This window comes from Physeter macrocephalus, chromosome 1, assembly GCF_002837175.3.
Source record: "Physeter macrocephalus isolate SW-GA chromosome 1, ASM283717v5, whole genome shotgun sequence".
NCBI lineage: Eukaryota > Metazoa > Chordata > Mammalia > Artiodactyla > Physeteridae > Physeter > Physeter macrocephalus.
Genome location: NC_041214.2, coordinates 89,315,798 through 89,326,753, shown reverse-complemented (window position 1 = coordinate 89,326,753; position 10,956 = coordinate 89,315,798). Strand labels below are relative to the sequence as shown.

The 10,956-nt window shown below is 42.3% G+C and overlaps 1 protein-coding gene across 1 annotated transcript in view; it reads right to left on the bottom strand.

The window, feature by feature from the left end:
- Positions 1–7,825, bottom strand: part of SNX4 (sorting nexin 4) — a 67,993-nt gene extending 60,168 nt beyond the window's left edge. Inside the window, exon 1 of the mRNA XM_024124346.2 lies at positions 7,653–7,825. Within this exon, the coding sequence (XP_023980114.1) occupies positions 7,653–7,793 (141 nt within the window). The 5' untranslated portion in view covers positions 7,794–7,825. The remainder of the gene's footprint in view (positions 1–7,652) is intronic.
- Between the last annotated feature and the right edge of the window lie 3,131 nt (positions 7,826–10,956).

Genomic DNA, 10,956 nt, shown 5'->3' with positions numbered 1-10,956 from the left:
GCAAGAGGGAGGGGATATGGGGATATATGTATACATATAGCTGATTTACTGTCATACAGCAGAAACTAACAAAACATTGTAAAGCAATTATACTCCAATAAAGATGTTAAAAAAAAATCCTAAGAAGATTAAGGCAGAAAAATAAAAAACAAGACCACTATAAAAGAATAAAGACCAGATTTGTCCTAGATTTCACAATAATAAAGTCCAAATGATAAAGAAGCATCACGCATACAGGACATGTTTGAAATATTATAAAACATACTAACATATTGTTCCTTTAAAAATACTTTATCCCAGCAGGATATTTTTTTGTAGAAACTGATACTCTGTTCCTAAAACTTATAAGGAAATACAAAGGACCTAGAATAGCCAAAACAATTTTGAAAAATAACAAGTTGCAGGACCTACACTATTCAAAATTTATTAAAAAGCTAAACTAATCAAGACAGTGGGGTATTGGCAGTACAGACATAGAGATCAATGGAACAGAACTGAGAATCCAGAAATAAACCCATACATTTAAGATCAACTGATTTTAATAAACACACCAAGGCAAGTCAACAGAGAATGGAGAATCTTTTCAACATACAGTGCAGGGACAACTGAATAGCCACAGGCAAAAAAAAAAAAAAAAAAAGTAGACCCTTTACTCACACAGTACACAGAAATTAACTCAAAATGGCTAACATACTCAGATATAAAAGCTAAAACTGGGGAATTCCCTGGTGGTCCAGTGGTTAGGACTCTGCACTTTCACTGTCGAGGGCCTGGGTTCAATCCCTAGTCGGGGAACTAAGATCCTGCAAGCCACTCGGCATGGCCAAAAAAAAGCTAAAACTGAAACTTCTAGAGGAAAACAAAGGAGAAACTCATCGTGATCTTGGGATAAGCAAAGAGTTCTTAGATACAATACCAAAACCACAACCCATAAAAGAAAAAAAATTGATATACTGGACTTTGTCAAAATTAAAAATTTTTGCTCTCGTAAAGACACCATTAAGAAAAAGAAAAAAGCCACAGCCTAGGGGAAAAAAAAATCTGCAAATCTCATTATCTGATTAAAAAAAGAAAAAACTTGTATCCAGAATACCTGAACAACACGTATATACAACTCAGTAAAAACGAAAACCACCCAATTTTAAAATAAGCAAAAGATATGAATAGAATTTCACCAGAGAAGATGTACAAATGGCAATAAGCACATGAAAAGATGCTCAACACCATGAGTCATTAGAAAAATGCAAATTAAAACCACTTCACACCCACTAGAATGGCCATAATCAGAAAGATAGACAATGCCAAGTGCTGGCAAGGATGTGGAGAAATGTGAGCCTCATAATTGCTGGTGGTAATGTTAAATGGTACAGTCACTTTGGAAAACAGTGGCAGTTTCTTAAAAAGTAAACATAAACTTACCATATAACCCAGCAATTACACTCCTACAAGTCTAACTCAAGAGAACTGTAAAGATATATCCCCACAAAGACTTGCACAGGAATAAATATTCATCATAGCAGTAATATTCATAATAGCTAAAAACTGAAAATAACCCCACTTCCATCAAATGGTGAATACACAAAATGTGATATATCTATACAATTGACTATTATTCAGTAACAAAAAGAAATGACTAATACATGTTATAATATGGATGAACCTCAAAAACATTATAAGGCAGACTCAAAAGACAACAGAGTATATGATTCCATTTATATGAAATATACAAAAGACAAATTTATAAAGAAAGCAGACAGTGGTTGCCTAGGGCTAAGGGTGGGAAGAAGGAATTTGGGGGAATGACAGAAATGCTCTAAAACTAGGTTGCAGTGATGGTTGTGCAACTCTGCAAATTTACTAAAAATTACTGAATTTATATACTTATAATGACTGAATTTTACAGTATATAATTATACCTTAATAAAGTTTAAAAAATAAAATAAAATCCATGAGTCCATAATGAAACAGACAAACAGAAATTTTGATGAGGAACAAGATATTTTCATAGTTTCAACGTATGTCCCCACAAAAAGAGATCAGATTTGTGGTACCAGAGGCGAGGTATGGGGGAAAAAAGAACTGGATGAAAGCAGTCAAAAGGTACAAACTTCCAGTTATAAGATAAATAAGTACTATGGATGGAACGTACAACATGATAAATATAATTAACACTGCTGTATGTTATTTATAAGGGTTGTTTTCTTTTTTTTTTTTTTTTTTTGGCTGCGTTGGGTCTTCCTTGCTGCACGTGGGCTTTCTCTAGTTGCTGCAAGCAGGGGCTTCTCTTGTTGTGGAGCGCAGCCTCTAAACGCACAGGCTTCCGTAGTTGCAGCACGCAGGCTCAGTAGTTGCGGCACGTGGGCCCCTAGAGTGCATGGGCTTCAGTAGTTGCAGTGGGTGGGCTCAGTAGTCGTGGCTCACAGGCTTAGTTGCTCTGCGGCATGTGGGATCTTCCCAGACCAGGGCTCAAACCCATGTCCCTTGCATTGGCAGGCAGATCCTTAACCACCGCACCACCAGAGAAGCCCCTATTAGTGTCATTAAGAGAGTAAATCCTATGAGTTCTCATCACAAGGAAAAAAAAAATTCTTTTCTATTTATTAAATTTTCTATCTATATGAGCTGATGGATGCTCATTTCATGAAGACTGCAAGTCAAATCATAATGCTGTATGCCTTAAACATATATAGTGCTGTATGCCAATTATATCTCAATAAAACTAGAAGAAAAAAATTATGTCCACAAAAAATTAATTACAAAGGGAAAAAGAGTAACTTTATATTGGAGAAGACTGGCAGAAAAAGTGACCAAACCGGGCTTCCCTGGTGGCGCAGTGGTTGAGAGTCTGCCTGCTGATGCAGGGGACACAGGTTCATGCCCCGGTCCAGGAAGATCCCCCATGCCGCGGAGCGGCTGGGACCGTGAGCCATGGACGCTAAGCCTGCACGTCTGGAGCCTGTGCTCCGCAACGGGAGAGGCCACGACAGTGAGAGGCCCGCATACAGCAAAAAAAAAAAAAAAAAAAAAAAAAAGTGACCAAACCTAATCGTGTGCAAACTGGTAAGAAGCAATTAGAAGAACACAGCATCACTTTAGTGGCAATTTCTGCCAAAGAAGCATAAGCTGAATTTAATCATGAGAAAACATCAGGCAAACCCAAACTGAAGGGACTTCCCTGGTGGTGCATTGGTTGAGAATCCTCCTGCCAATGCAAGGGACACGGGTTCGAGCCCTGGTCTGGGAAGATCCCACAGGCCGCGGAGCAACTAAGCCCCTGTGCCACAACTACTGAGCCTGCGTTCTAGAGGACGCAAGCCACAACTACTGAGCCCGCGTGCCTAGAGCCCATGCTCTGCAACGAGAAGCCACTGCACTGCAACGAAGAGTAACCCCCGCTCGCCGCAACTCGAGAAAGCCCACGCACAGCAACGAAGACCCAATGCAGCCAAAGAAAATAATAATAATAATAAATTAATTAAAAAAAGAAAAAGAAGAGAGAAATATACGTGAAGAAATGGTTAAGTATTGTTTCCTGCAACAATGCTTATGTACACAAGTATATGTATACTATGACGTAAAAATGTACTTTGTACTGTGAGTCGCCTTCAAAAAAAATCTGAGAGCTGCTGAGGTAGAAAATGAGGAAAACATTCTTGAGAATGACTTAATTATCTGCTACTAAACTGATAAATTCTGTAACTATGCCTATACATTTTCTTTTCCTTTTTCATGGTATCTTCACCCACAAATGACTCAAACCTTCCCCACAGTTCTGGCCTCCTCCACTCAGCTCTCTGCTGCCAACCTGGGAAGGTGCTAATTGTGTATAGGCATTTTCAAGCATCGGTTGCTCAAGCAGTCTTAGCCACAACCAGCACTCCTAGGCCTAGACCCCTCTCCCTACAAAAATCATTATGAATCCCTCAGGCAGTGGTTCTTCTCTGAGCAAATACTGTTAACTGCCAACTCAATGGAATCTTCCAGCCTAAAAAAGTATTTTTACATCCATTCCCTTGCTATTTCCTCTCTCTTCTGCCAGGACTAATTACTACTCTCTTGGAGACTGAATTCATCTCTCATTTTTCATATTCTAAATGACTTTAAATAAAACTGATAATACTTAAAAAAATACACTCTTCCTTGTAAGGAAAAAGTATGAAAAGAAAGGAGATTTCTAATTAGACAATGGAAAGGAAGAGGATGAAGACTCACAGAAAGAAAAATAAGAGAATACAGAAAAAGAGTTTACAACAGAATTTAAAGAATCTTAATTAGTGACGTTTAAAACCAGAAAAGATTTGCAACCCTTAGACAGTGCTTGTTTCCATTACCCCTAGGTGTAGGGCAACTGGTACAATTTCCTCTCCATCCAAAATGTGCAGTCAAAAATAAGGCTGATGAGGCTTTTTGCCATCTCTGCCCACTATCTGCATAGGTATCTTTGTGGTGAAAAACTGATAAATCAACACATCGTTTAGACCTTTTTTCTTCTTCATAACAACTTAATCTTAACTAAAGGAAAAAATTTTAAGTACAGTATTTTAAAATTTACAAGACTATTTTTAACTTTTTTTTTTTGGAACGAAGCTGCATGCCTTAATGAACAAAGCACTGATATCAACGCCAGGCAGACCTGGGCTCAAATCCCAGCCATGCCACTAACTAGCTTGTGACTTTGGCCAAATCACTTCTCTCTGAGCCTCTGCTTCCTCATCTTTATATGTCTTTTGGGGGGAATTCTGAAAATTAAATGAAAAGTAGAGCCTTACTGTGCCTAGCACAAACAACAAATGTAACTTGCATGTCTGCCCAGACCACATTCCTATCTACCAGTAACAGTAGCAGCCTGGCTGTGGTTACTGCAATACTTCTCAACTGGGGATGGACTGGAGTGGAAGAGGGGATACGAAGAGGGAAAACGAGCAGACCTTCTAAGGAGGAGACTGGGGAATCTTTTAGGAGGAAGGGACAACGTACACAGTACATGTGAATGTGTGTGTTTTTTTTTAAATAAATTTATTTTATTTTTATTTATTTTTGGCTGAGTTGGGTCTTTGTTGCAGTGCGTGGGCTTCTCATTGCGGTGGCTTTTGCTGCAGAGCACGGGCTCTAGAGCGCAGGCTCAGTAGTTGTGGCTCACGGGCTTAGTTGCTCCGTGGCATGTGGGATCTTCCCGGACCAGTGCTCGAACCCGTGTCCCCGGCATTGGCAGAGAGATTCTTAACCACTGCGCCACCAGGGAAGTCCTGAATGTGTGTTTTTAAACTCCTGGTGATTCTGAAATATTTGTCCAAATGGCTTATATCTCTATAAATTACTAAATTACATAGTTGTTTGAGGAAACTCTTAAGTTTGGGCAATAACAAATGGTCTCCTGCAACACATATTTACTGAAGAGTCAGGTAATACTGTGTAACTACAACTTTTGCTGTATGATGGCATACTTGGGTTTTCAAATATCTTAAACTGAACACATAGGGTTTTTTTAATAAGATATTTATAATCACTTATAAATAAACATAAATGGATTTTATACTATAGTTGCAACTTCATATTAGTTAATTAAGTATCCAAAGGCTTTCACAAAAAAATTACCAAAATGTTCATTGTCATAATCAAAATTAAACTCATGATGTAGCTAACAAAAGATATGATTCTTACCTTTTGAAACAATCTAAAATTGCTTTAACACATATCCACAAGATTGGCAAATAATTTAAAGTCTGAAAATATTAAGTGTTGATAAGAACAGAGAGCATGAGGCACTATCAATGGGAATATAAATTGGTATATTCACTCTAAAAAACAATTTGGCACTACCTACTACCCTATATCCTATGCTACCACCCTGTAATCCAGCAATCCCACTGTTAAGTTTATATGAGACATTTGCGCCAAGAATATGCAGGAAGAAGTTCATGGTAGTAGTAACTTTTAGAAATAGCAAGAATCTTGCAACAACGCCAGTGTCTGTAAACAGAAGAAAAGAGAAATCAACTGTAGAATATCTATAAAATGGCATACTATAGAGCCATGAGTATAAATGAACTAAGCTACATTTTCAATGAATCCTCAAAACATTATAGAGCAAAGAAAGGAAGTCATAGTAAAACTAGTCCACTTATGTAAATTTCAAAATCAAGTAAAACTAAACAACATATTGTTTAGGGACACTTACCATAAGATTATTTTTTAAAAGCTAGAGAATTTTAATACAAAATTCAGAATATAGATTACTTCTGTGGTGGAGGGAGTGGATGTAACCCAGGAGAATATATGGAGGCTTCAAAGGAACTGATAATTATTTTGTGAGACCCTTCTCTGTATTAATGGTATACTTCACGATAAAAGTTCCTTCCTTCCTTCCTCCCTCCCTCCCTCCCTTTCTTTTTAAGAGAACAGAAAAACTAAGCCACAGATGGGAACCTTCATTAAAAAAGCAAATCATTTAAGAGCCAAGTTTATGCACTACAGAATACACACACTTCTCTCACATTTCATATGAGATACTGACCTCTCCACAAATAATTCTAGAATTTGGGAAGAAATTAAATGAAAAACTTAAAATTCACCCATAAAAGTCTTCATGCTATCCTATATATCTCGACATTTCCCCCAAGTAGGCAAAACGTTCAACTCCTATGTTGAAGTTCCTAGCTAGTTAAGTCTTTCTAGCTTCAGTCAGCAAACAACTTTAACTTTTCTTTATCCATTGACCATAAGGACGGGTAGTTTTGCATTAGCACTAACACCTGTTTCAGAAAAAGAAGCAAAATGGATGAGCAATGTACACTCTGATTAGGGTGGTCTGATGAGAAGTACTCCACTAAGTTTCTGAATCGCTTCAGTTCAACCTGGTCTACCCATCTTGCATTATGCCCGAAAACACTTCGGAATGAAAGCAATTACAAATATAAAATGATGCATTTTCTCCTTTCCTCAAGCAAATGAAAATCACTAATTACCAAAGGAGCTTCGCAAAGCAGATACATGGGATATCCATGACACGTCTCCAATGGGAGATACAGCACCGACCCCAAATGAAGAAATTACAGTCAAATAAGGAGTTTTTAAAAAAACTTTTTCACTTGTACTTTTTCATGACTCTAACACTTTGCTCCATCTCCTGATGGTGACACCAAGCCAACCACCCTTACTGCCCCAGACTTGCTCTGCAAGTCCCCCATTCTCTTCCTTCTCAAACACTGCTGCCACTGCCCACGGTGCCTCCGTTAAGCCTTCTCCTCCACACAACCCCTTACAAGATGCCAGAAACATCAGCGTTCCTCTTCAGGTCCAAACTCCCAGGTTCCCCGACACTGAAAACCGCACCTACGCCAGCCTGGCACTTCCCGGGCCCCATCTCCACGCCCGCCGAGCCGCACCCACAGAAAGCCCTCCGCTCCCTTCGCCGCGCCCCCTCCACCCTTCCCGTGGTCCTGCAGCGCCCGGCGCTCGCCCCCTACTCAGGACCCCCTTTTTCCCCTGAGCCTCCCCCCTCTGCACCTCTGGCCCGGCCTTTCCACCCCGCTTCCCAGTCACCGCGGGGCCTCTCGGCCGAGCCCACCGACCCCGGCCAGGCTAGACCAGCCCAGCCTTGCCCGCTAGGCCCCGACACAGGCCGGGCGACCTCTGCCGCTTCTTCTCCTCACCGTGCCGTCCCCGGGGCCCTCGTCCCGGGGCCCCTCCGCTTCCTCACCGACCACAGACTCCAGCCCAGCGTCAGGGAGGCCCAGCGGCTCTAGGGGCGCAGGCTGCAAACGCCGCTCGGGGTCGAGAGGCGCCTGTTCCATAGCTGCGCTTCAGTACGGCGGCACAGAGCGCCTGCGCCGCCTCGCCCAGCCGAGCCCGCCCCTCCACCCGCGGCCGAGGCCAGGCCCCGCCCCCGGGCATGCGGCCTCCCCACCCGGCCGGGCCTCGCTCGCGGTTACTGCGGAGGCAGAGAGGGCTCCTGGGCAAGGGCTGAAATTGGGGATGGGGCTAGGAAACAAGGGCGGACCTACAAGGGAAGTGGTCAGCTGCTAAGCCAGGAGACCCAGGAATCCGGGAGAACTGGTTGAGAGAGAGAAAGAGAGAAAGGCAAGAGGAAGGTTAAGATCAGAGTAGGTACTGGAACCGTTCAGGTCTGTGATCACCTAAAGGAAAATTGAAACTCAAAAGAAATCGGAGGTTGGGACTTATCTGGTGGCGCAGTGGTTAAGAATCTGCCTGCCAGCGCAGGGGACACGGGTTTGAGCCCTGGTCCGAGCAACTAAGTCCGTGAGCCACAACTACTGAGCCTGTGTTCTAGAGCCTGTGAGCCACAACTACTTAGACCTTGTGCCACTACTACTGAAGCCCGCACGCCTAGAGCCGGGGCTGGGCAACAAGAGAAGCCACTGCAATGAGAAGCCCGCACACCGCAAGGAAGAGTAGCCCCTGATCATGGCAACTAGAGAAAGCCCAGGCAGCAGCAAAGACCCAACGCAGCCAAAAATAAATAAAAAGAAATTGGAGGTTGCGATCTGACGTCTCCCTCTTGGCCTCTATCTTGCCTGCCATTATTGGTTCCATTCCTCGCCCCACCTATCCCCCCACACACCCGGAAAGATCCGAGCCGTATAAATTATTGTAAGCAGGTTGAGTAACACAATTAGCAAAAGGTAACACTTTTAAGTGTTTGAGAAAACCGCTTGGCTGAAGCCGTACTTGAGTTCTATCTTAAATGTTTCTTGAAGCCCTGGAGATATCTGATAATTTTCTACAAACACCTCAGTTGAATTTTCGAACCTGCTTCCTAGACAAGCATTCACTATGGTACCCTGATGGGAAGCGCTCACTGGGTGTACCAGACTGTGGTACATTGAAGTACCCTGTATACAAAGTCTGGTCATCAGTTTTTCAAGGAGAGAAACTGATCTTTCTGCCCAAATAACTTGGCTGTTCAAAGCTGTGACACACAATTTTCTCCTCCTCCTGATACTTCCTCTGGCTTGGTAGCGCTTTTTCCCATTCATCCCTAAAACCTCAAGTTATCATGTCCAAGTGCTATTATCACTTGGTTCAAAAATCGGTTATGACCTTTCTCATATATTTTTTTACAATTATTTACTTATATGTTGGTCTGCCCCAACTAGGCTTCAGACTCCTTTAAGGCAAGGACCCTATTTTATTATTTTTTTCTCTTACCAAACCTAGGACATTTACTCAATAAATGTTTAAAGGCATTTAATCAGTTTTTCAGGGAATATCCGTGCTAGGCAAATTCTCAGGAATTTTTTTTTTTTTCTTAGTTCCCCCACCAGGGATTGAACCCAGGTCCTCGGCAGTGAGAGTACAGAGTCCTAACCACTGGACCACCAGGGAATTCCCGGGAACCATTTTTAAATCAGAAGACTTTTATTCATTTATGATAGGATAAATAGATATCTTCTTTCCAGGGACAGATTTGTATCTGTTATCCTGTGCCCTTTTCCCAGTTTTGAGATACCCAGGAAACTAAGTCCTAGAGCCATTGGGATAAGTGCTCTGTGCTGGTGACTTGAGCATCTCACCCTGCAGTGAGTATACTATGTTAGAAAACAATATTCAACTGAGTAAACTTTGAAGATCTTGTTGGCTTTATTCAACAATTCATGGAGCAGGCAGCATCCCATGTAGCAGATAGAAAGGCGTTCCAATGAGCTGTACAAAATGAAAAACTTTTATAGGAGGGAATGGGGGCAAGGAAGTTATACTAGCAAAAAGTGGATTGGCTGTGGCAAGGACACTTTCCTTTAGGGGATGGCAGGGCTCTAACGAACAGATTACCTCACTAGTGCTGACCAAGTAATTCCTGGTTGACTGGTTTAAGATTCCATTTCGGGGAGAGCTGAAACTATAATTAAGTTAAATATTAAGTCCCGGTTTGGTGATGTGTGGTTAGCATAAGTGACTCCATTTGGGGCCTGTTGTCTTAAGCAACTGGAACAAGGAAAAGGACTTGGGGCTTTACAAAGCAATCACCTGAGGGGAGGCCACAGTGTTATCTGTGGTTTCTAAAAAAAACCAAACAAACAAAATACTAAAACAGAGTAGGGACATCTGTTTCCCCTTCATTCACACCTCTTTTTTGTGTGAAAAAAAAATTCAAGACTGCTTTTGAGGGGCTTCCCTGGTGGCACAGTGGTTAAGAATCTGCCTGACAATGCAGGGGACCCGCGTTCGAGCCCTGGTCCGGGAAGATCCCACATGCCGCGGAGCAACTAAGCCCGTGTGCCACAACTACTGAGCCTGCGCCCTAGAGCCCTCGAGCCACAACTACTGAGCCCGCGCGCCACAACTACTGAAGGCTGCGTGCCTAGAGCCCGTGCTCCACAACAAGAGAAGCCACCGCAATGAGAAGCCCATGCACCACAACAAAGAGTAGCCCCTGCTCACCACAACTAGAGAAAGCCCGCGTGCAGCAACAAAGACCCAACACAGCCAAAAATAAATAAATAAACAAGTTTTTAAAAAATACAATATCTAACAAGATATTTTTAAAAAAAGACTGCCTTTAATATCCATTTTAAGTCGTTCACCTATATATAACTTTGTTCCTGTATCTTCTTAAGAGATGGCCTTGAAGAAACCAAATTTGAAAAATCAAAAGGGTGCTGAAATGTCTAAAATAAGGATAGGGCTTCCCTGGTGGCGCGGTGGTTGCGCGTCTGCCTGCCGATGCAGGGGAACCGGGTTCGCGCCCCGGTCTGGGAGGATCCCACGTGCCGCGGAGCGGCTGGGCCCGTGAGCCATGGCCGCTGGGCCTGCGCGTCCGGAGCCTGTGCTCCGCGACGGGAGAGGCCACAGCAGGGGGAGGCCCGCATACCACAAAATAAATAAATAAATAAAATAAAATAAAATAAGGATAAAAAGGATTGCATGTTCATTTCCCCTTATCTTATATACATATAATACATGTTCATTGTGGGAAAATTAGAAGATAGTTATGCATAA